Source organism: Zonotrichia albicollis, chromosome Z (assembly GCF_047830755.1).
Source record: "Zonotrichia albicollis isolate bZonAlb1 chromosome Z, bZonAlb1.hap1, whole genome shotgun sequence".
In the NCBI taxonomy this organism is placed as follows: Eukaryota; Metazoa; Chordata; class Aves; order Passeriformes; family Passerellidae; genus Zonotrichia; species Zonotrichia albicollis.
The window spans coordinates 51,049,028-51,075,229 of NC_133860.1; the positions used below are offsets into that span (position 1 = coordinate 51,049,028).

At 40.3% G+C, this 26,202-nt stretch overlaps 1 protein-coding gene across 2 annotated transcripts in view; it reads left to right on the forward strand.

Annotated features, from left to right (window-relative positions):
- The first annotated feature begins 5,667 nt into the window (after window positions 1-5,667).
- The window catches only part of SH3GL2 (SH3 domain containing GRB2 like 2, endophilin A1), an 89,463-nt gene continuing 68,928 nt past the window's right edge, over window positions 5,668-26,202 (forward strand). Inside the window, exon 1 of one of the 2 annotated variants that reach the window (XM_074532371.1) lies at window positions 5,668-5,807. In XM_074532371.1, coding sequence (XP_074388472.1) covers window positions 5,763-5,807 — 45 coding nt within the window. In that variant the 5' untranslated portion in view covers window positions 5,668-5,762. Of the gene's footprint in view, window positions 5,808-20,183; window positions 20,256-26,202 lie in introns of those variants that run through there. The other variant, XM_074532370.1, reaches the window with a different exon arrangement.

The following is a 26,202-nucleotide window of genomic DNA, read 5'->3' on the forward strand; positions in this document are numbered from 1 at the left end:
ACAGTGGGCTAAAAGTATCTAAAGGTTGAAATACTTAGAAACATCTCCACTGGGATTAAAAATAAAAGTAAATATAAAAAGTCATTTCAGTACAACTGGAATTACAGCACAGAATTGAAAAACTGAGTTAGAATTTTTCAGCGTGAGTATAATCGCAACAACTTCTCGCTCAGTATGATCTATATCTGAACATATTGTTGTTGTAAGTCTATATAAAATGAAGCTGTAAATAAGCAAACAGATGAAATATATCACTATGCCCACATTAGATTAAGTTATTGAAATATGTCTATCCTTTCTGCAGTGCTTTGTTTATGACAATCTTGCTGATATGGCGTTGTGGGGAGCTGCTTACCAACACAGAGATCAGAAGGAGCACTCATTAATTTAATGAAGAACAAATTATGCTTACCTTTGCATGTGCTGGGTTTCCCTGGAGCTGGGGATGTGGCGGTGCTGGAATCTGTGCAGCTTAGTAGCTCATCATCTGTTGCAAAGAGACAAGGGACAGAACATGAGCAATTTAGTCTAACTGTTCTGCTGATTAACATTTTTGATTCAGAAATCTAAGTTAGCTGATCACCTAAGGCATGCTTCTTGCTCTTCTGTATGCACACAAACATGGGCATATGTGTGCATGCATCTTGTCTGCACTAGAAACAATGTGAAGATGTCCAAAATCCACTTTTAAAATCCACTCACAAAATCCACAGAACTTCTGGCCTAGTAAGACACCACTGCTTAGACAATGCATCAAGTACATAAGCAACTGTGTAAGGTCATCCAGCATCTTTGAAACTGATCCAGCTTATTCTGTGCTGCTAGGTGCCCTAGCTGTAAACTGGTGCTAAACTTATTGGCCAAAGACTCTGCCTTGTCTGCAGGTATTTTTCTAATATTTCTTGGCTGTTATGCTGAAGTGGCTGCTCCTACAGAACATAGCTAAGAACTCCTGTTTAAAGAAATGAAGGTGGCTGAAAATTACTTTTAAATGAGGTTCTTAAAGATCTATTTATTATCCAGACTAGGCAGTATTCAGTAAATGAGAGATTTAACTACTTATTTAACTTCTTGCAAAATTGAAATTAAAGGAAATCTGAAGCTTGAAAAGAAACCAGTCCATGCTCTTTTCCTAACTAATGGAGCAATTAACAAGAATTTACTAGCTTACTGCTGGTTCTTAACCAGAAAGACAAAATTCATTATTGCAATGTCCTGTATTTTTCAAGTATCTAATCATAATGGACATGGTATGACATTCACATAGGACAGCAGGATTAATAACACACCTCATACAACATGGACCAGAAGTAAATATGTATCTTTAGTAACAGGGAGGACAGAGCTCAGCAATAATCTTATTTTAAAAAGTATCCTGTCAGAAAAGGCTCTCATCAATTAAAACAAACAAAAAAGTGCTTGTTACTAGGGTAAGGTGGAAAACAACACAGACCTTGTTTTCTTTTGATCATTAGGACAAAAGAACCTGTGGAGCTTTAATGAATGGTGTTTGAGAAAGAATACCATGAGAGCAATAGTATTGTGTCAAGATTTTTGTACTTTGATAAAGAGGAACTCTTGGACATTGTAGGAAATCTCATCTGTTGATCATCTATTAAGACAAAAAAAAGGACATTGTAAATTCATGAGACTGGAGATAGATGACTGGGAAGGGTGAATCTACCAAACCTGGATAATCTGTGTCATGCTTGAAACACACAAAAATTCAGCTATTCAATCTATATCTACTGTGGTTAGAAAAGTAACTGATAACAACAATGCTGTTAATCCTTAATTTTATTGGTTTGTGTGAAATGAAATTAAAGGGTTCTTGTAATTCAAATAAAAGGATAGGGTTTATTGATATTTTTCTGCTTGATTCATTCCTTGTTAGGCATTTCCATCTTCCCTTGCTTGTAACTTATTGCCTATGTTTTGTGCGCATTTTTATCTTGATGACAAAATATTTCCTAATCAGTGAAGGAATTAATTTTTTAAAGAGATAATACAATAACAAATTTTTTTTGTTTGCTTCCTCTATGTCTCACACTTACATGGCTGTCTTTCACCGTTTTTAGAAGTAAGCATTATTTCAATCTTCATGCAATTATTAATTTCCTGCTGTTTTACACCGCTTGGATTTAGGTGTCTTTGCCATCTGATGTGTAGTAGTGTGGCCCAGATTAGATTTCAAATGAGGGCTCTGATTTTTAATTTCTAGCATAATTTCTGACTGAGATACACAGTTCCTGATCAGTTGTGCGTGGTTAACCAAACCTTTTGTGGAGCCTTTCCTGTCAATGGGGATGTTTATGTTTTTTTGTCTTACTCAAGTATTGTGAAAATATAAAAAAATATTTCATGTACAATTTTTGACATAGCACCATACAGAACTTAATACGGGTATTATGTAACTTAATACGTAATTTAAATTGGCTATTAATAAATACCATAATTCTTCCCCAGTAAAATATGAATCAATGCTCTAAGAATATTTAGGGGTTTTTTGGTGTTACTTACGTGGAAAATTTTGTATTCATAATGCTGTCTGGTTTCCTTTTTTAGGTTTATTATATTTACCTTTGGTTTTCAATGTGATTTTACTACCAGAGTGATGAACAGAGTGATGTGCTTCCACAGCAATTTCTGAAAGGACTTAGCATCCATGCCATCTTCTCCTGGAATTAGTTTTTTGGTTTTGCAAACACTTTTTGCTAATGTTTTAAATGTACTTTTTGCATTTTATTTTATTTTGATAGGCAACTTATCAAGTGGATTTTATTACGCTTTACATGACTTTGTGCAGTTGAAATATTACCTATCTGATTTTTTAAGAGAAAAAAATTTTAAAAAAGCTGTATTAATTGAAAGATGAATCAAATTCTTGAAGGCCTATTGAAGCGAATATTTTCATTTTTCATTTAATGAATCATTTCACTAAATGACTGTCAGAATGAGAATGCAGTTCTAAATTTGCAGATTCAACTCTATGTTATGTAAGAACTATAGTGATTCACAACCTTATGGCATAAGTCCATGAAACAAAAGGATTAGGCTTGCACCTACAAAAGTCTTTGTCTTTCCTGCACTTGATTATTTCTTGCATCTGCAACAATGGCAGTATTCTTAAGTTATTGTTAGAATTTTTCTTTCCATATGAAATAAAAAGAAGTGTTTAGCCTATCATAATTATTCATTTAAAAACAGGATTTGGACTTACAGATATAGATCTCATAACTACATAAAAATATTTTAGAATCAGATGTGATACATTGTAGGCAAACATTTGTTGTTTGCTATAGTTTATAAAAAACAGAAGTTGTCTCAGTAAAGCAGATTTCAAAGCATTATTTACATTCCTCCAAGAGAAGAAACCACAAATGACATGATATACCAAACAGCAGTCACTAAATTAATTTCTCTTTTTTCAACAAATATCACTATTTAGTTTATATAAAGGGGTTTTAAGTCCATTGACACTGATACACATGAAAATGCTTTAACAAAGATTAATAAAAATTTCCACTCCCAGGAATATAGATATTCTAGAAGAAAAAGAAAAAGAAAAGAAGTGTGAGCAGAAGTAGAAGTATCAGATTAAGCTGTGAGAATACACAGACAATAATGTTGGTGAGTCAGGGCATTCAACTACGATTTAGGCAATGATTTATAGCCAGGTATCATTTCAATCAACAGGCAGTGGGAGCAGCGGGGTTTCTAATACCCTTGAAAATGAGGGATAATTCATATCTCCAGCTCATCACCTGGATACTGAATTTGGAGGACATTTAAATGTCCATTTATTTATTATTTATTTATAACATTTTCACATTAAATTTGTAGTGGACAGGAATGCACTCTTTTGCAATAGCCAACAAAAGTTAGATCCTGAAATGTTACCTGAAAAAGCCAGTTATCTAGTAACATACAAACACTGAAAGACAGTTATTCAGTAACATACAAATATACTCCTTATTTTATAAAAAGAATTCAAAATTATGTTGCATTTATCATAGGTTTACATTTTACTTCTTGCTGTGTTTCCAGACTGAAGCGCCCATTCCCAAGTACTAGGTACAATGGGAATTTTCTATTAAAAGCACAATGGCTGGCACAAGAGACTCCCACTCTCTGCGTAGTATCTCCATATGGTCTTATTTTTCGTCCTTTAAAACAGTATTACTACTAGAGTGGATGGAAGTGTTTCTGTGGGGCCCTGGGACTAGGCCAGAAAGCAGTGCCTCTTACTTGTGCTCAGGACGAGGTTGTTACCATCTCCCACTCTCCAGTGAGAAGAGAGGTATTCTTATTTTGCCTTTCTTGACAATGAACAACTTTGATAATGCTTCCAAAAGTGCCCACAGGACTTCCATTTCAGATCCTTTTCTTTGCCGCGAGTAACTTCCAAGAATGGCACTGTGTCAGTGATCTGGAGGCCTGGCTCTGCCTCTGGGCACCCAGAGGTGTGCTATCATCCCTTTACCCATATCTGGTAAGGCTGAGATGGTACACATGCCTTGAGACTGCAGCAGTGCAGCTTGGTTAGGTGCAACAAGCCTGCGTGGAGCACCATGGCAAGACCTCACAGGGTTTATAAACAGCTTTAGGTGCTTCTGAAAATGCTAACTAGCTTGAGCGATGAGTGTTTGTTGTGATGGAATCAAATGCCAATGTAGCATGGCTGCCTTCAAACAGCTGAGGAGCTGTGAGTGTGCATCTCCGTTGTGCTAATTTGCAGCACACATATGCAGTGACTGGTTCAGCCTGCAGAGAAGGATCATTGTGTTTGGATCACATTGCTCATGTTGTTTAGTCTTTTGCTGGCAGAGCCTAATAATTATTGCTAATTATTGCTAATTATTGCTCTGCTAGTATTTGTAACACTGAACTGCTAAAGTACATGACTTTTATCTGGGTTCTAGGCTTTTACTCTCCAGCCAACAGCCACACCAGAAGGCTGGAACAGGCAAAATTTAGAAGTGCTTTTCTATGCATCACTGACAATCTGACGGGAGAAGAAAATAGCGCTTGTTGAGAGAATCCCAATTAGCTACGGTTTGACTACCAACTGTGCTTCAGCGAAGCACGATCAGGCCCAAATAAAGTGGCCTGGCCAGAAACGTTTTTTCAGAAAACCGGCCAACATTGACATTCCCTCCGCTTTCCTCTCTTGCCCCCGTTACTGCTCCGCCAATTTTTTTTCGGGTTCATTTCCGCGGATGATATCCCGCGGGGACGAGTATCCCGATCCCCGCAGGGAAGGCTGCTGAGGCGAGACCGAGCTCCGCGAAGCGCGGAGAAGACCCACGCCCGTGGCCGGGACCTCCGCGGGGGCCGGGTGCCCATCGGGGGGTGTCCGCGCCGGACGAGCGCTCTGTCCGCGCGTGTGCGAGCGCCGTCGGCCACAGGCGGAGGCGGGTGCGGGTCCCGAGCCGGCGGCCGTGAGGCGGCGGCGGTGGCGCTGCGGCGGGCCCGGAACCCCGCGGCGGCCTCAGCGGGCGCACCTGCGGGGCGGGGGCGGCGCGTCCCGCCCTGACGTCACAGCGCTCCCGCGCCGCCGCCGCCGTCTGACAGCCTGCGCCGGGCGCGGTGCCGTGCGGCCAGGCAGAGCGCCCCGGCGGCTCGGCTCGGCTCGGCTCGGCTCGGCTCGGCTCGACTCGACTCGACTCGACTCGGCTCCGCTCCGCTCCGCTCCGCTCGGCTCGGCTCGGCTCCGCTCGGCTCCGCTCCGCTCCGCTCGGCTGCTCCGCGCTGCCCTCGCCATGTCTGTGGCCGGGCTGAAGAAGCAGTTCCACAAAGCCACGCAGGTACCGAGCGCTCTCCCCACGCGTGGAGCGCGCTCGGCTGCGGCCGGCGTGTGCGTGGGCATGCACGGGTTCGTGCGCGGGTCTCCACTCGAGTGAGAGCGGGGCGAGTGGGTCTGCGCGGATGCTGTGCCCGGCCGTGCGTGATGAGCGGGCGTGCGGGGGGCCGTGTGTCTGGCCGGGTGCGCGCAGGGATGGATGTGCGCGGAGGGCGGGGGTCTGCAGGGGTGTCCATCTGCCGAGGGCCGGGCTCGCCGCGCCTCCCCGCACCGGGCTCGGGGCGCGTTGCGGCAGCGGGCAGCGGCTCCCGGGGTGTCCTGACCGCCGCGCTGGGAGCCGCGGGGCAGCCGCTGCCGCAAGTACCGCCCCGGGTCGGACCTTCCCTGCCGAGGTCTGTGCGCCGTGTTCCATAGGCGCTGTTTGTTTTAGCCTGACTTTGGGAAAACGGCAATAAACATGACCTTTTTGTTTCGTGGGTCTAGACCGCAGCTGAAATCCGAGTAATGAGGTTTGGTTCTGTTGCTTTAGGCATGGTGTGATATTGCAGGAAGGTCAGGGTGAGTGTTTCACCAGTAGTTGAGTTGTTTCATAATACAAAATCTGTGTGTTAGAGTCTGCGAGGGTACAAATTCTGACTTAGGGCTTTAGGGCTAAATCTAAAATGATTTCATGTAAGTAAGAGGAATTAATTTAGATCTAGAGAGTTGACACCAAGACCTGTGCAGTGTGGTTGGGTTTTTTTTGTGATTTTGGGGTTTTTATGGATTTTCGTGTGTGTCTGTGTGTTTTGGAGGTTTTTTGGTTGTTGTTGTTTGTTTGTGTGTTTTTGTTTTGTTTAGTTGTTTTTTAAGTTTTGTTTTGTTTGTAACTAAATACTAAATCTCCAGTTATTTCCAATTGCTTGCCATTGCAGGCATCTTCAGCTAGGAGTCTTGGTCACTGTGAGCAATCTGTAGATCCAGGCACACAAGATGCATTCCACTTTTTGACTTTTCAACATCCATGTGTTTCCCCTTCTCATGCATCTCATCTCTTGCGCACTATGGGGAAATACTCCCTGAAAAATGATCCTTAATCCAAATATTTGTCCAAATTCTGATTTTCCATGCCTTGTAGCTGCACCAGTACACACTATAACTCTGAATGCAATGGTTTTATACCAAGTCCTGCGTGGGTGCATGAAGACATTGAATAACACTGTGTCTCATCTTTCATGCCACATTGTTCTGCATCATTGGTAAAATAAGCCTTGCAAGAAAACGTCTGCGCTCAAAACAGATGGCATAAGGAGCAGGTAAGGGTGCTGAGCCCATCCAGCAGTGCCCATCTGCTGCTGCTTACTTTGTTGTTTCTTCCCCTGCTGCCCTTGGTGCTATGAGCAGCCTAGGAATCATCATTATGGCAATTCTTATTTTCTGATACTAAAAATAAGAATTTCAGTGTTTCTGCTGTCCATGTTTTAAGAAGCAGGCAAATGAAGTTCACTTTTTAGTATTAGAAATTTCAGTTCTCCATTTTTGTAAGCTAATGAGAATTCATCTGCAGCAGCAGAGGTAAACATCTTTTTTTGAGGGAGCATGGTGTGAAGGGTCTGTGCCTGCTGTTTTGTCCTTCAGATGACACTCTCACACTGATTGTCAGCAGTACTGTCATTTAGAAGGAAGGAAGATTTTAGCTGTCTGGAACAAAAACATTTAAGTCTCTGATGCTGGATTTAGCAGCCTGACTTCTGATGACCCAGGGATTTTTGGCCCCAGCCTTGACCTTCGCAGTTTGTTTTCATGCAGGCCATGAAGACACATTCATGTATGAGAATGACTCACAAGTATGTTGTAGAGTGATCTGCTTATTGGATTGTGTGCATTGTGAGTGAGAAATCTGCGACATAGTTGTGCTGACCTTGCTCCAGGGAGTAATCCTTTTGACTAGCGGTTAAACACCAGGTGAAATACAGATTGACATTGCTGGCATGAATGAAGCTTTCCAGATAGGAACAGACAAATAGGAAGTATTTAAAAGTTCTAAATTATTAATTTGGTTCTTACTCGTGTTTATTTATATGATGTGCTGTTTAACAGAATCCTAAGTCATATCAAGAGCACATCTAGATTGTTTTATACAATGCAAAAACTTCATTTAATTTCGTTTATTGTTTTTTGACTTGTGAAATGTCAAGCTAACCTGCATGAAGTACTGCCAGTTTAGCAGTTGTGCTGAAGAACTTAATGCCTGTCAACTTTCATGGAACACCTGCAGCAGCAGTGAGACATTGATGAGCAGGAGGACACTTTGCACCTTCTGGAATGAGTCAAGTGTTCACCCTTTTGCCTTTCAGAAAAACTAATGGGTTTACCTCTGTGCAGCAGATAAATAAAGTTTAGAGAAATCTTCCTGAGTTTGTAAAAGCAGGGTGAGTCTGGAAGCCCTGATATTAATACAGAATTGCATTATTACAGATGTTAGACTGACCATGTGGAGCAGGTTAGCTTGTTCATTTACTTCTAATATCCACAGAGCACCTAAGAAGGAGAAATTACCACATTTGAATGTTAACATGGTGCTGCAGATCTGTCATACATCCTGAAGCTGGGAAGAGCTGAAACGTGTTTTTCCAGAAATGGGCAACAAAGTGCTGTGCCACCAAATGGTCCTTTTTTCTTTAGGCATTCAGACTCCTTTGCCAGTAGTGTTGTGCCTGTGTGACTGACAGAATATGGCTTCCTCCACATTTATGTACAGTTATAAAACTACTATAGTCACTTTGGGTGATACAGATTTGACAGTCTGGGGCATTTAAACACATTTGTTTTAAAATAGCGTGAGCTTTGTTTCCGCATGACTGCATTCATTGCATAATATGGCTCTTGTGAGGCACAGTCAAAACAGCTTTCAGAAAGTAATAATTTCTTAGGGAAAGAGATTAACATAAATTCTGGGAGTGGCCACGTCTGATGTTCCTTTTGAAACAACTGAATAAATGTGACTGACATTTAAATAGTATTTAAATATTAATGTGGTGATTTGAACCAAAAGCCTGCAGTATGGTTTATTTTCTACCATTGTATTCTGCTTTCGTGATTAACTTTGTCTCAATACCCAGACCAAATAACCCAATTTACACATTTCTATGTATATGTTTGAAAAAATGAGAGAAAAATGTTTGATATTGGAAGAAACATTTGAAGAAATGACTTCCACTCCATTCATCATTGTCAGTAGATTGTTAGATGCCATTACTTTAGGTGGAAAGTACTATGCTTCTGTCTTTAACAAGGCAACCTGTGAATGGCGCAGCAAGAGAATGACTCTGCGGGTTAATAAGAAGCAGATGAGACTCCTGCCTCGCTATGCTGTTGTCCACAAAGTTCTGTGGTCTTCCTAGGGCTTCTGTGCTAATTCAGAGCCTGTCTACACAGGTTCTCTTGTGAAAAAGAGAATATTTGGGTTCATCTGCCAGAATGTTTTTTTTAATTCCTTAGTCAGAAGTATGTAAAATGTTTTTCTCTGTATTGTATGACTCAGTCCACTTACTAAACAAACTGCAACTAACCAATTTTTGCTGTTCTCTGTTGATATTAATATTTTCCTTAATCGCTGGCACACTTTGTATTCATAGCATGTTCCTGACTGTCCTGCAGTGTTCTGTGGCAGCTGTGTTAGCTTTTCCAGTGATAGTACATAACCTGTCTTTTCCAGCTGACTGTGGTTGAATCTGTAGCAGTGGGTCTGCTTTTCTCCTTCCATGTTTCCTCGCATGCAAAGGTACATGTGGGAATTGGCCTGGAAAGCTGGGCACCGTTATATTTTTCTTAGTGCAAACGCTGCACCGTGTGTTGCTTTTGTGGAACTTAATGATCTCCCTTCTCATGTAGTGTGGAAACTTGTGAGCAGTCTGTGGACAGTAGAACAAGGGTGGTTTGCAGGGTGGTGTGGCTCTGAGGATAGAGCCTAGACAGGCTGCTAGAAACCTCTGCTCGAGAGGCAGGCACCGCTGGCAGTCTGTTGGCCTCTCTCAGTGTGGAGCACTACCTTTTGGGATTAAGGAAAGGGAGCAAAATTTTGATCTGGAAATAAAGACTATTTTTAGAAAACAATACTTAGCTGTAGAGGGGATTATTTCCGCAGCCGGTAGGGAAATTCCTGCTCTTTGTGCACTCTAGCTGATTGCCAGATACATTATTCACATTTGGCATCATTCCCATGCGTCCTTTTATTGATATTACATAACTGAAAGGGTGAAAATTGACTTTAATCTAAATTGCTCTTTAGTTGGATACTGTGTAACCCTTCTGAGTTGCTGATGGCTTAAACAGTCTGCGCCAGTTTTAAACCCTATTTCTAAATCGGATTGGAGGAGTGGCTGCTTTTTGTACTAAAAAGATCATGGCTTTTTTTTTTTTTTAAGATTTCTCAAACATCTGGAAAGTTCCTGTAGTAACTTTCCAACTGATGAATACACTTTCCATTTTTATATATGTATATAAAAGTTGGAGCACTAAATGATACCCATCTCTAAGTTTTCTCCCAGCAATGTCTGGAGGCAAAGAATACCCATAGATGCTGTGTTCAAAACACAGCATGCACCAAATTTTTGTTTCATATCTTGACTCTCATCTTAACTGGAATTATTGCATAGCCAGGAAGAACTGGACGCTCTTGGTCACTCATGCAAAACTGTCTTTGAGTTTTAAATGTGTCCTCATGACTAGCATACTGATTGATAGCATGCTGCATAAAGTGCTGGAGCAGCATAACCAATTCTATTTGAAGAAGATTTTGCAGAGGTTACTGTGCAGAAAATTCTGTACTTTTACATAGCTCCTAATTGCAAATGGAAGGGAGGTGCTGGGTTGGTCTGACATGGTTCTTGTGAAGGATGGAGACTTGAGGAGCTGGAACATTGACTCTCATGACCCAGTAGTGTACCAGTGAAGTCTTTGGCTTTTAAAAGCTCGACAAGAGGGACGGAGTTGAAAATCTGCTTTGTGGGCCTGCTGCTCTGTGAGAACATGTGAAGAGAAGCTGTATGGGCAGCATTTAGTGGGATGTGCTCTGACTCACGGCCCTCTTACCAGTGAAAGTCTGTGGTATGTTCAGGGACAGCCAAAACATCCTCCAAACCTCTTACCTTAGAACTAAAAGGTCTTCCTTCTGCTGCTTTCCAGAAACTTCTGTGGCTCTGATTCTCTTCTCAGGCAGTGGCTCCTGATGGACAGTGGTGGTACTTATCCTTTCTTAAGTATATGTAGATAATCAGACGAAGGAAAATTGAGCTACAGCGTGGCTTTATTGCAATGATGTTTGCCACAGCACAATTACCTTGCTTTCAGTGCTTATCTAATCCTGCACTTAATCTTGGAGACAAAATAGTAGTGTTTTTATAATCTGAGGTTATAGCACATCACAGGAATCCATCCAATCTGTCATAGAAGTGCCAGAAGTTAAAACTAATTATTTTTTTCCCTCCCCAAGCAGAGAAAAAAAAAATTGCTATTTACTGTGCTTACATTTTTCATAAAATTTCCCTTTACGGAGGCTCTACAGACCTGCATGGTAGAAAATTGAAAATTATAAGTGGTTGTTTGAAGTTCAGCATATTTTCAGTTTGTCTGTAGATGGAAATCACTGTGATGGACCTGTAGAGAATGATCTGTGGGTATGTATTTGCACTTGATGTTCCTGTGTCCGTGATGGAGGACGTATCTTTATAAATAAACATATTTAATTTTTTTTTTATTCTGTAGACTGAAATTGGACTGACGTAGTTGTTGCAGCGTCATATGGTTCACACTGAGTGCAGCAGTTTGCGCTCACCTTCTTTTCCCATCATCGTTTCTCCACAGAAAGGGAGTGTTATTTGATCCCAGCAAAGGTGCTGCTGAGGCAGCAGCAGTATAACCTTGTGGTTTGGTGTGATGCCAGAGGACCTTCTGAAAGAACAAGAAATTCTCATTTGGCTATTGCACCTCTTACTAGAGGAAGGCTGGAGAATTGAATGCATATCTCTTTCAGAGTAGATAGGTCCCACTAGCTGAGATCCTTGTCAGCATTTATGTGATTTTCATCAGGCTGTGTTTTGGTCTTGTGTTCCTTGGATTTGTTATCACTGTCAAAAGGGGTTGCTATGCTGAATTCTTTGTAAGCAGAAATTTTAAAGTAGAGAAAAATTACTGGTTTTCCCTGCCTTTTCCTCCACAATTATATGGCAGCAGACTGTTAAAATATTTATATTCCCCTATGCCTCCATCATATTTCTTGTGGATTTGAGTTTGATGTTTTTAATAACTTGTGTTATTTATACATCAATTGTTACTCTTTTTGATTGCCTAATTTCCAGTTTCTATTGGCTGCAAAACGTCTTTGCATGTGAAGAGTTTATCTAAACATTTTGATATAGAGCTTGTTTTTCACCTTTGGGATATGAAATTCAGTGGCTGTTGTGCAGAAACACCAGAGATACTGTTTGTCTTTCAGTTTAAAGTGCCATTAAGCACTAGACATCACTTTGTTCTGCGTCTTTGCGAAAGAGTGCAGGAAACAGGTTGGAAGGAGAAAAAGTTTCGTTAGAGATAAAAACTGGGGTTTTTTTTTCTCTAGAAAGAAAATTTTCCTGCAAATGTTCATTTAGTCTTTTATGACTTTCAGTAGACTAACAGGATTTGCTCTTTTAAGCAACACTTAGGCAGATAGATATTACTGCCGAGTTCTTTTCCAATCTGTACACTTTTCAGCTTTAAGGTCTGTGCCAGAAATTCCTTTTCATGCAAAATCAATCTAGATGCAGAAAACCAATTAATAATTCATAAGGTATAAATGTCAAAAATAAATGGTGTTTGCCTTTCCAGATGAGTCACTTAGAGCTTGTCTGCCTTGGAAAGTTATGGCATCGTAATCTAAGGGCTGAATTGGAAATGCTGCAATTTTACAAGTATAACTCTGCAATGGATGGGTTTCTTTCTGCTTGTAGAGGAACAGCTTTTCAACTTAACTGGGTTTTTTTGAAAAGGGAATTGAGGGCACCAGACTAAGGCCTATCCTTCCACTGCAATGAAAGTGTGTGCACAGAACTGGCTAAAGCATGAGAGACAACCAACTAGTGTATTTTTCTCTACTGTTTCACTATATAATTTTTTTTCCCCTGGGAATGTTATCTTTGTCATCCAAACGCAGTTAGCTAAAACTGTTGGTTGCTTCATCCCATTTCTTGCACTGGTCAGGAATGGATGGAATTTAGTTTTATTTTCTACTGTTATGAAAGGAATTAAGAACTTTTAAAACAGATCTGAGGCATGAAGAATGTTCTAACCAAATGCAAACATTTTTAGGAATCAGAACGTTTGAATGTGGAAATGTGCCTTGATGTGCACAATAACCATGAGTGCACATTTACTGGCTAGACTCCATCATCCAAGGAGCCTTTCTCTAGTATTAACAAATGGAAGTTTGTCTTTCAGGAAGAGTGGTTGGATCTTATGTTATTATTTGTACTCTAGATTTGGGTTTTAAATATGCACACAGTATTCTGAGGCTGGCAGGGAATCTTCCTTTCTCACAAAATTGCTGAAAAACGTATTGCCAAATATGAGACGAATTCACCACTCTCGGAAGTGGATGTGACTGCTGCAAGTTGTAAACATAATATACCTTTCTTCTAGACTGTCAAAAGTATAAATAGGTAAAATATGAATTTTTGAAGCATGGGAAGGTGTAATTGTCTCAGCTGAAAGCTGAGGGAATCTTAGGTAAATTATATAAATCTTTAGCTTTTCAATGCAGAAAAAAATATTTTTTTCCTCTATTAGACTCTTTCTGTTTTGTTTCACCTGTGTAAGATGCTGCAAAAAAAGGCATACAGGAACAAAAGTTAAGTTTTGCATGGTAGCAATGGAATTTTCTTGCTAGAGAGAGTAGGAGCCAAAAATATGTATGACATCAAAACATATAAAATACCAAAAGAATGATAAGGTTTTTTTTGTTTGTTTTATAATATTATCATTCAGAATATGTAAGTCAGGGTGGTTTTGGACTTGTGACTTTTCAAAGGCCTGAACTGGCATGTTTTAGGAAGGCTGCTCTTTTATAGCCAAAAATCTGTAACACTTGAAATAGAATAACAAAAGCTCTACAGCTTCTGGAAAGTATCCTATTTTTTTATTTAACAGTAGACTTGGGCAGAAGTAAAATACTAGAAAGGAAGATGAGTGAGGATGAAAGACTGGAGAGGTCCACAACAGGGATCCTTGAAAACTGAGCAGAGGTGCACTGTCTGCTCTGGTATGTACGGGTGGTGACTGACTGGAGGGAGAAGGAATGGCAGATGTTCCTGAAGGAAGCTAGCACTTGCTGTTTCCTGCTTCATTAGCCTGCTAGCTGCAGGATTCCTGTTCCTGATCTGGACACAGTGATAACGTATACTGTTCCAGCCCAGGAGCAAAGACAACTGTTCCCAAAGCACAATACAGCTTAAGTATCACCAATGGGTTAACGAGGTCAGCATGAATTTAATGGCGTCTGTCAGTATAGGCGGAATCAAATGTCACTAACGAGGGGAAAAGGTAACATTGTTTCTAAGATGACAACCCCAGCTGTTACAGATTTCCTGTCTCACAGGGAGAAAGAATAAGGAAGAGGCAATTGTCCTCTGCTGCTCTGATTTCAGGATAGTCTTTTAACAAGAACTGCTGGACAGCCACTGAAAAATAAGCTTTCCATGACTTAGTGCTTTTTTCTTTCCCTAGGGAGAGTTTGCTGTTCTGAGTAGACTGACAGAGCCTTTATATTTTGTGTGTGGAAAGTTTCCCCAGCGCTGGCTGCCAAAGGTTCTGCTAGGTTTCTGCTAGATCAGCCAAGTCGCTGCATCAGGTCGGTGACTCATTGGAGCAGTGCGGTGCAGCCCCAGCCCTGGCGGGCAGAGCCGAGCTCCGAGCTCCCAGCTCTGGGCCAGCGAGCTCGAGCTGCGGCCCCAGGGGCTCCCGGTGACTCCAGTACCCGGCTGGGCTGCAAAGTGCACTGACACATACTGGCTATGCAGATGTATAGCTTTTTGAGATGAAAGGCAAGGTTGTTCCAGTGTGTCTTCCTTGTCCATAACCATAAGGAGGGGAATGACCCTTGTACTTCAACAAGAGAAAGCATTGTTGCAGACTCTTGAGGTGAGTTTCAGTATATCTGCAAAAAAGGAGCTGTCCTTCTGCTCTGTGCTGTTAAGTGACTAAACCACATATGATCTTGTTTGACAGAAGAACATAAGTCTCTGGACATGTGTGCAGTTGTGGCTCTTGAGGCCCAGAGAGTCTCGAGGGCAGAGCTGGGCTTTGGCTGTCTTGTTTCTTGATGCACAGCCTGAATGTATTAGCCAAGAAAGGAGATGAGCATGCTTGGGTTGAGCTTCTGACTGGAGCTTGCTGGTTCCACTGCAGAGTCTATTCTAATAATAAAAATAAGTTTTTGAGATAAAAACAAGTTGAAGTTTGGACGGACTTCTATTTGAAAATGTCTGCCAGACTATACGAGAAAATTTACGTGATGCCCAGTGGCTGACCTTACACTTATGTCTTTTGGGCTGATAGGATAATTGCTCATTTACCCTTCTCATCTTAAGAACAAGACCACTTCCCAAATTATGTATTTAAATCAGCTATATGAGATTTCTAGCAACTTTTATAAAATGCAGGCTGTCTTCCTGAGCAGCTTTGAAAGCTTCTCTAGAGACATACAGATATGGTGCTGTTATATCTTGCTCTTTGTAAAAGACTCTTTCTCTCTTTTCTTCCACAGCACATTGGAGCAAGAGAGATTTGAAAATTTAATGAAGCTGCAATAAAACAGTCTATTCTAGTTCCATATTTTTCTCATTTCTGTTTGCAGATTAGCTATATGTGTGCTTAGGGAAACTTCTTGATCTGTAAACAGATTGACTGCTGTAGACTTTTTTTCCCCTGATTTCGTCCTGATATTTCTTTAAAACCTTTGGAAAATATTGTTACAGTAAATTGCATTTCCTTTAAATGCTATATTAATTTTCTTGCAGTAAAATTAAAGTTGGGAAGGTAAATTAAGCAGCTGAGGGAGAAGCCGTGGATGTCAAATGAGCTGTTTGTTAAAGAATGAAGATCAGATCAGATCAGGAGTATAAGTCACAGCCTTCTGGATGGCTGAGCCAGAGGGCTCTGGGATAGGAGTTTAGGGCTCTTGGAAGCCCTTTGGAGCATGTGATGGAGCAGGTAGCAGGGAGCTGCAGTAAGTGGGGAGAGTGGGATCAGGTGTTATCTTTGTATGCTGTGTTTTAGTAATTTTATTAACACGACACTGAGGACTTAACAGAAGAGAATGGGATTTTTTTTCTCCTATTCTCTATTGCAAGGTCATGAATGTAGTCATGGTACCACAGCACCCCATGGCTGTATCACTATCAGAAGTCATCAGGTGTTTGGTATGTTCCTTGAAAGTGACTGGGTCTGTGGTTATAGGTTTAAGATGTGAAATATTGAGGCTTTAGAAGCATTAACAAATATGGACAAGATAATGCCAGCTTGCTCCTTAGTATTCCCAGGTCAGAGATGAGAGTGCTTTAAAATGCTGTTGCTCTGTTTTTGCTTTTGAGGTTTCTTGCTATACATTGAAGAAGAAAGTAGTAATGATTTCTGGTGCCTGTGCTAAGCTACAGAGAAGACTTGAGAGAAAGGTATAGGAATTCTGTTCTATCATATCACAGAGGAACCTAAGTTTGACAGAAAGTCCCAGGGAAGAGTGGAAGTGGCAGGAGGAAAAGATAAAGTATGTTTACAGATACTTTGGTTTCCTGCCACAGCCCTCCTGAGCCTGAGCCAACAAGCAAAGCTCTGCAGTGCCCTCTTCTGCAACCATTTCTTTTCCCACATCTCTGCTGCAAAGTGACCAGGAGGGCAGGAAAAGTGACTTTTTGCTCATTTTCTGTGCCATTCTTCTATATCTGAGGAATTTCTGGTAGGGTTTGTGGGCTTAGTTTCCTCTGCAGCAGGTCAGGGTGATCAAGGAACTGAGACTTAAGCAATTAATTTATTGTTTTTATTATTGTGAGTCCTTGGCTCTACTGAAGTAATGTGTTTGGTTAGCAGGCTGGAAAAGGTTGGGTTTGTTTTGGTACCTTATTTGTTTTTAAACAGCAAGAGTCCTGGCATTAACTATTGCTCTAAATAATAAAACAATGTAGTGTAGCTCTTAATTCTTTAATGTAATATTTTAAAAGATATATAAATCATTTAAGGAAAGCAGAAAGCATTTATGTATTATCACAGGTTTTGCAAGCAAGCAGTGCATAGTCAAGATTTACAAAAATTTTCCCAGTATTTTGTTTGCAAAGGAGACTTTATACAAATGTACAATGGAAGTGACCTTGTTCTTAGTATGAAACATTCACTAATGCATGTGGTATATGCCTTTACTGAGCACCAAAAATCATTCTGCAGACTAAATTCTGCTGATCTGCGTATTTTTGCTCATTTATCTTGAGCATTCAGAAATAATTTTTATCCAAGATTTTCATTATTATTATTAATAACAGTGTTTTAGCAGCATATAATCCCAAAAATTAAGGAGAAATTACAGAACCCAGGTGTTTTAAAATTAGTATTGCAAGAGCAAAACCTAGGGTTTCGTTATAACTACATGGTTTTAAGACTTAAGAGTTTTGAGGGGGAAACACACATAACAGCAGACAAATGACAGGTACTGCAAAGAACCATCAGTAATTCCTCTGAGCCATTTTGTCTTCTTCAAGTTTACCTCCTTTGAGAGCTGTTCCAGTTTGAAATGTGTTCTAGATCTTTGACAGTGTGTGATTGTGCCCCTCCCTCTTGCTTTCTTTCAGACAGAGTGAAGTAGCAGCTGACCTGAACTTCTGAGGCACTGTCTATATTGGAAAGTCACACAGTGCAAAAAGCTTGTGAAAATTGCAGGAAATATTCCAGTTTTAGATAGGTTTTTCTATGTCATGTGAATATTTAAAGTTTTTTTTTTCAGACAGTTGTGAAGAGCTCTCTGTTCAGCTGATGGGTTGACTTGAGTTTTAAATTTAGTAAATTGATTGACTACTACTAACTTCCTTTGCAGGCAAGGTGGTGGAAGATGCCAGAAGAAAAGTAACATCATCCACACAGAAAAGAAATCATGTGAATTTATGAATCAAGAGGGCATTTTAAGAAATGATGTAATAAATTAATGGATGTGGCAGAGCAGGTTTCTTTACCTTTATCTCATTTTAAAGAACTAGATTGTCTTTTTTGAGACACAGAAAACACGGGACTTTAAAGAGACGAGGATGGAACTCCTGAAACACTCCCTGTGATCTCTGGTGATCCGGGTGGCACTGCTGAATTGCCATCTAGGAGTGTCATCTTCTGGAAATCTGAGCTACTGGATACCCTGCTGCAGCCCTGATTGCTCACATCTCCAAGGTTTGAATAACTCAAACCAGGAGGCTGGTGATGAACCACTTCTGTGCTCCATCATGAGTTTTGATGTCTGCCGTAGATGGCCTTCACTAAGAAGTGAAGGATCCTTAACCACTTTCTTTTTGTGCACCCAGACATAAGCTAGACAGTGAATCATTGTAGTAACGAAGGGGTCTGCACTGGCAGTGCAAGCTTTGCTCAGAATTCCTCTCCCTGCTTTGCAGCACTTTTGTCTCACCAGTGTGCAAAAGATGTGATAGTGGAAAAGCAGCTGTAAACTCATGAGGAAACTGTGAATTCGTGATCTCTGGGTATGCCAAAGAGGGTAGCTGTTGTAAACGTATCCCTGATGGCAAATGTCTATTTATTCTGCTTTTTTTGCTTTGTATTTTTTCTGTATTTTCTGATCTGAGCCATTGCTACCATGCAACCAGAACCCAATGACTAGAGTGGTGTATGATCTTGGCTGATGCTGGTCTTGCTGAAGATACATACTGCCTAGATCCAACTTGCTAATTTACCCCAGTGTGCAGTGCTAGTGGGTAATGCTACTGCCATACCTGTTTATTGTCAGTGGTTTGAAATACCTGGTTTTAAAACCTCACTTTGCAGAACAAAGATAGACTTGTGACTTCTCCTTGACATGAAAACTTTGGTTTTGCTGTTGATCAAGTAATCAGTGGGACTGGAAAATCTGATGACTATAATCCACACTCAACAGGCGAAGCTCATTGTAGAAACTGAAATATTTTAGGTGAGTGTGGGAAGACGCTGGATTCTGCGTCTGGATTCTGCTGGATCCCTCTGAAGAGTCAAGAATAAGATGCCCCCTGGCTTCTGGAGGGTTATCTTTCCAGATACTTCCAGTAAAGCAATGCACTTCATCACAGCCATGTGCCATGAATTTTGGTCACCTTCAAATTCTTTGTTTGCTCCTCAGTCTTTTTTTGATGAGTGGTAGGAGAAAGATGTATATGTATAGTTATATTATATATGTATATATATCTGTAAATATATATATTTATATTAATTTTAAGGTCTTTTATTTAATTTCTTTGAAGCGTTGAAGATTTAAATGAAGAAAGTATTGGAATGGTATTGGAAAGGTAAATTTTAAGCACTGATAATGAGTTGATCATAATTCATCATCGTTTTTAAATCTGGGCTATTCAGCTATGCTTCCCGAAGTTCACACAAAAGCTTGATAAATTGTAATAAATACTGTTTCTCATGAATAATACTCGAATCAATCAGGGAATTTAGTTTTGCTAATATATGTGGGTGAGAGCCATTCTATATTTAAACTGATTGGTGTACCTCCTATTTAATCATAGCTTTGCTCATGTCATTATGTATCTGTCTGGTTCTGTAGAGTCATTGTGATCTCTGCAGTCTTGCTTGGTAGGGGCATGTGCATGGCAAAACTTCCAAGGCTGCATGGACTTTTGAAGTTTTCAGAAAGCCCTCTTTGTTACAGAGAGCCATCATGTAAAGTGGATAGTCTGGCTTTTTTCGCTTTAGATCTTCCTAAGGCAAATGTCATCATTGGTGTACTTTACTGTCATGCTGCAGAAAGAATGCTTCTCTGCACTTATGCAAACAGCCTTTGTGAGAGCTCTGTTCCTTCTGTTTACTTGTGTTTCTGGTGCTGTTACAACTTTTATTCCCATAAGAACTAATGACATCACTGAGCGGTGTTACAAGTGATTTCATCCTTTAATATGAACTAATCAGTAACACAGAGTTGTCCAAGGAGTAGACCACAACCTGAATAACCTGTGTTGTATTTTTTTCGGTGGATTGTCCAACAGAGTTGCACACAGCAAGATCCAAGATCATGCGTCTAAATAACAACACAGAGATTGCTTTGCCTTCAAACTGCTATAGCTGATGCTGCAAGGGACTGTAAAGATTGGTGTATCCCAGTGGAATCCTACAGCACTCTACCTGTGTCCTCACTGCGATGAGGACAAAACTAGATGGTGACAGACACTTTATACACTTCCTTCAGACTGAACATGTATGTACACTATCATGGTATGCACAGTTTTATATTTTGATTTCTTGAGTGACATCATGAAAAGCTGCTGTCCCCCTGGGACTAACCCAGCTCTGCCTGTGTTCAGATGACTTAGTGTTTGTCTGCTTCTGGAGTGATGCGTATGTGGCAATTGCTCTTCCTCTGTTCTGGTCCTCACCCTCTCTCAGGCACTGTGAAGCTCTTAGGAGCCATATAAATACATTACTTTTACTTGCTTTTTTACACTACAAATGTATTTGGGTTTATGGCATTTCTTCTACCCACATAACCTGAATTTTTCCTGCTAATTTCACATATTCATTCTCTGTGGAAAGACCTGTGAGTCAGTCTTTGCTTTTCTGCATTTGGAGATGAATTTGAAATTCTTGAATCCAATTAGAGTCTCCCTGTAGACATGCAAGCCTTTTTCATTTCATGTTCTTCTGCTTTACTTGTCCTTGTGGAACTAGCAGTGAAATTATTATGGAGCATCCCTATTCACATATCTGTATATCATTATGTATCAAGCAGTCCCACCTATCAGGGATGTGAATGTAGCACTCAGACAAAGAAGATAGGTTATTTTGTGTGTGTGTCCATATTATTTATGTATCAGCATAGGAGATATTTAGATATAGACACCATACCCCAGTAATCTGAAGTTCCTCTTTAGGCGATGAAGTGGTACGTCAGAGAAAATGACTAGCTCTTGTTACCATCTGACCAGAGCAGAATACCTGAAAATGGTGCATCCACTGTATATATGTGTGCTAACAAAAGGGCAGATGTGGATACTAGTAGAAAAGGTATCATCAAGCTTTTTGTAGCAATCTTAAGCTTGAGCATTCAAATTGAGGGATGAAAGTGCCTTCTGAAGTGATAATTAATATTTTATGTTTTATATCCAAGTAGAAAATCATGGTAGTTTAATGAGACAAGCAGTACTATTTTTACATATATAGTGTAATCAGCTGTGAACATTTTAAAATCTTTAGGAGGGCCATTATGATGCTGAGAAGCTGAATTAAAAGCATGATTTAAAAAAATATACCAGACTGAGTTTGCATTGTTCTTGATTTGAAACTTTGTGTTTTGACAATTCCAAACCTTTCAAGAAATGCAGGGGCTAAATGTTTAGTTTAAAACTCCATTAAGTAGAAATTTTCAAGTAAATTGTTTGCCTCCAAGTTCTGAAGCTTTTATGAAAATAATAAATGAAATTGCAGGATTTCAAAGTATAAAAATCACAGACATTTCATAATCAAAGTGAATTCCTCCACAGACTAAGTGTAATATGTGGTCTTTTCTTCCCAGTGTTGGCATTGGGATAATGACCTTCCCAACAAGTGACATCAGCCACTCATTGTAAGTCTCTCTGAAGATCTTGCACCCCCTTGGTCACCTCCCTCTGGACACACTCCTTGAGCTGAGCTCCCAGAGCTGTGCACAGAACTTGAGGTGAGGCTGCACCAGCACAAAGAGGGACAATCACTTCTCTTTCCCAGCTGCTGATGCTGTGCCTGAGGCACCCCAGAACACTCCAGTTGCCTTCCTGGCTGGCAGGACACTGCTGGCTCATATTCAACTTGCCATCAATCCAAACTCCCTCTTGTTTTTCCATGAGGCTGCTTTCCAGGCTCTTGTCCCCCAGCTTGTACATACAACCTGGATTACCCCATCACAGGTAGAAAATCCATCACTTGCTCTTGTTCAGCTTCATGTAGCTGATGATTGCCCATCTCTCTAGTTTTATCTATATCTCTCTGTAAGGCCTCTCCACCTCTGAGGAAGTTCACAGCTTTTCCTCCTTTGGTAACATCAGCAAAGTACTTAACAGACTTTTGATTTCTGTGTCCAGGTAATTTCAAATAAAAACATCAAAGAGCACTGGCCCTAAAACCAAGCCCCATGAAGCCTACTGGTAACTGTCTGCTAGCCTGATGTGATGTGATTTAGTACCCATCTACCCATCAGTCAATTTCTCACCCAGCATGTTATAGACTTTCCTAGCTGTGTGCTGGACATTTCAGCAGGCTACTCTGAGAGATGGTATTTCAATCATGCATAATGAATCTTTCATTAAGTGCTGTACATTGCATCCTCTCCATAATATAACATGTTTTAACTATTTGTATTCACAACAGAGCGTGAAACTTCTTTATTCAGTACTTAAGACTGTCAAATAAAGTTTTCCTGAGTTGTCTATAAAATTTGCATTGAATCTCACTTCTTCTAGTTCTACTCTGTGAATTGTTTTCCTATGTCTAACACTGCAGAGATGACTCACCTGTGATGGGTGATAATCTTGACCCCTATAAAGTAGTTTTATAAAAAGAAAAGTATTTCAGTTCTTTTCTGTGCTGAGAGACAGACAGCTGCTGATGCTCTGTCTGTCGGGTTTTGTTCAGTGACAGAGGGAAAGGGAGGCTCTAGCGAATGAAGGGTCACTGTACCAGTATGGAAATATTAGCATGTGGCACTGATAAATAATTGTGATTGCTATATTAAAAACATTCTAAACACAAATGCTGAGATTAAAAAATGCATTTTTTCAGTTGTTTTGAGGGGGGAAAAATGCTGATGCATTTCCAAATAGGGTTGCAGTTTTTATAGGAACTTCTGACACACCACAATAATCCCCTTAGTGTTACATTCATGCAAGTAATTAACAATTAGTTAACAATTAGTTAAGAAATGAGTAATGTGTGGTAATACACAAATAGTTTGACTGTATAGTCCAAACTATATAGATAACAATTAGTCTTTCAATAAGAGTCTTCTTTTGTGTGATAAGAGTGCCGTGCCTTTGTGATGTGATGATGGCTAAGGTTCTGACACATACCAGCCTTAGAGACAGTCAGTGATGCTCATTGTCAAAATGCCACAGCACAGCTAAGCCACAGTGACTTGTACATTTTACTCTGCAACAGGCCTAATCCAACTTAATTTGGTAAATTAATGTAAACTTCCTTTGAGTCCTCTGCAGAATCAAGCACTGTCAAAGGGATTGTTCAAGGCTCCACTATGCAGAGGAAAATTCTTCAGAGGAAATCTGAAGAAAGCAGATAGATCTGGATGGGAGATTCAAAATAACTATGTTTTGTAGGAAGGACATATCTAATTAAGACATAAATGGAAATATTTTGCAGGAAATTTTGAATGTTCAACAACATAAAAGAGTAATGACTTTGTAATTGAGCTATATATAGAAAATGCCATTTGACATTTTAGTCATATTCAAAATACCTAATTCTCAGTGTGCATGCTTGAGATTTAGGTACTTGCTATGCCAAGTAAAGGAATTATCAGCGAAGTAAAAGTGAAATGAGCTCTGATTTATTGCAGTCCAAAGGTAGAGGAACACTAGAAAAGGTTACCACATTTGTCACAGCAGTTTTCAAAGAGACAGTAAAGTAATGTACATTGATTTGTTGGCTTTATGGACAAGACTATGAACATATGAGCTTTTTATTTTGAGCTTTGGCAATTGAGAAATCACCGCAAAAGATATTCAGCAGAAAAGCCAATACTGGCCTTAAACTTGCACCATTATGCTAATGATTCCTGTCTGTGATACATTTCAAGAACACGTTTCTTCTAGGATTCCCCAGAACATTGCTGATCTGAAAATTGAGTCTTCCATTGTTTTTTGTTTTCTGCTTGCTTGTGCAGACATCAATGATGTTGAAACAGTGATGCCTGTTCTGGCACTCCTATCAAATCCGTGGTTTTCAGAATAGAATGTGCTATGTACTGGAGTCCCAGAGCATGTTGCTCCCCTGTGACCTCTCCTTCAAAGAAGCTTTGCTTACTTTCAGCTCTTGCTTTTGTTTATTTCAGCCTAAGGAAAAGTTCTCTGTGAAGAAGTTTGTCTTTAGTCTACTTTTTCCCTCCTTCCAGCAGAACACTATTTATTTTACATTACTTTTCCATTCAGATACATTTAGAATGTCCACTAAAAGAGGGACACTCAAGGAACTGCTGTCTTGTTTTTCTCTGTTCCATCTTTCTTTTGAACTCCCTTGACACTAGTCATGAGGACGCGGTGAAAAAGTACTGATTAGCAGGAAACATCATGAACTAAGAGAAGAAAAGTCAAACTTTTTGAGAAGTCTATCTAGACATAATAATGTTGTAGCAAACTGGAGCTGACTACAAGTGTGGCTAGTGCTTTGAACAGCTGTGTGAATTGGGGCTCCCTGAGGGAAACAGTGACATGGTCAGCATGAGTTGTTCAATATTATTTTCCATTCAAACTTCACACTCTTGCAAAGGCATAGAAAGTTAAAAACACTTTGCTGTTCAGACATGGAATTTTCAGGATACAGAGAAAACATCTACAGAGCCTTATCTTTGCTATCTCTTGATCTGCTTGGAAGCAGAAGCATTTGGGAATTTGCAGTTATCTGGTTCCAGCAAGACGTCACTAAAGTGAAAGGAGTTCTTTGCATTACTTTGCCTCTCTTTGCCTTTCTGGCTATAAATGGATGAACATTCAAGACTACATTTTGAAATGAAAATATCACTTTTTCAGTGTTAAGTGGTCAGTTAATATGCATCTAAACAGAAAGACTTATTACAGTCTCAGCCAGAAACCTTGGCTCTGACTCCTGCTTAAATGGTGATTACTGTTGTGGCTGACTGTTGGGTGACTAAATGAGGAACATCCGTCACTAAAGGTGCAAGATGGTTTAGGTTAATCTTGGATCTGTAGGCTCCCTGTCTGGGTTTATTGTCAGTTTGCATGATGCAGAGATAGAGGATAGGAAGGAGCCATTGTTTTTGGATCAGAGTTGATTCATTCTGTTCATCCCTTCAAAAAAAATTTGTACTCTTTGTGGCTGGCTCAAGCCAGGATGCTGACAACAGAAAAAAATTTGCCATTGTGTTTCTAAGAGGCACAAGTCATTCAATTCCTGATGAGCTGTTCTTAAAACATATTTCTGCTGTAAAGAGTTTGTCAGCATCCTCATCTCCAGACAGTCAGATATGCTGTTCAGGCTGTGTCAGTAGCCTAATTAACATATTTTCTCCTGCTAGGAGTTACAGCAACCATTCTGAAATATTTTAAACTCATTTCTCGAAGACCCACATTAGTCCATCTTTAGACTGTTGAGCAGCACATCAGCATTGCTAGGAAAGTTTAAAGATGACACCTCTGGTGCCTGCAATGTCTGTGCCTGTATAAGATTTATTTCCTGTGTCTTGCACTGCAGTGTTGCCCGTGTTTGGTGTGAGGTGAGGCAGCAGGGAGCAGGGGCTGATTGATGGGGAGTGGCACTGCATTGCCTGGCAGCTGGGAGCTGCTTAGTGACTTCAGCACAGCATCGGTTCAGGCCCCCACTTAACAAATTTCAGTTACCATCAGTTACGAGCACTGAGGGAGAAGGGGGGCACAGGAGACACACTTCACCCTGTGCCTGGCCTTTTCCAGTTCATTTAAGAGTATTACAGTGGTTATATAATGCAGTGTCCCGGGAGGCATGGGCAGCAGATAGCGTGCAGGAGGTTTCCTGACCGGAGAAATTCTGGCTTATGAGCTGTTATTGGGCAGCCTTGTCCCCTACCCTCCTGAACTGATTTATTGTCAGATCACAAAGCAGTACAAGCTACTTTTATTCTCTCGATTTTTCTGATAGGATGTTAAGATTGTATTTAGTCACAGGGTATGATAAGCTCTATATGGCTTATCTGTAGGTTATGTAATGCTCCACAAACACAGGCTGCGGTCTCAGTTGGTCCTGGGCTGGCTGTGCAGGGCTTATGCTGTAACACTATTGCCATGGCCCATATTTATCCATTTGTTTAGAAAGAGCTCGTCCATTTCCATGGTCTTTATAAAAGGTGCTAAGGACAACTCTTAAGAAGCCAAGGCATCTGGAATAAGTATTTTTTTCCTTTTTTATTTTTTAAGCTATAATGTTACATACATATAATGTGAAAAGTG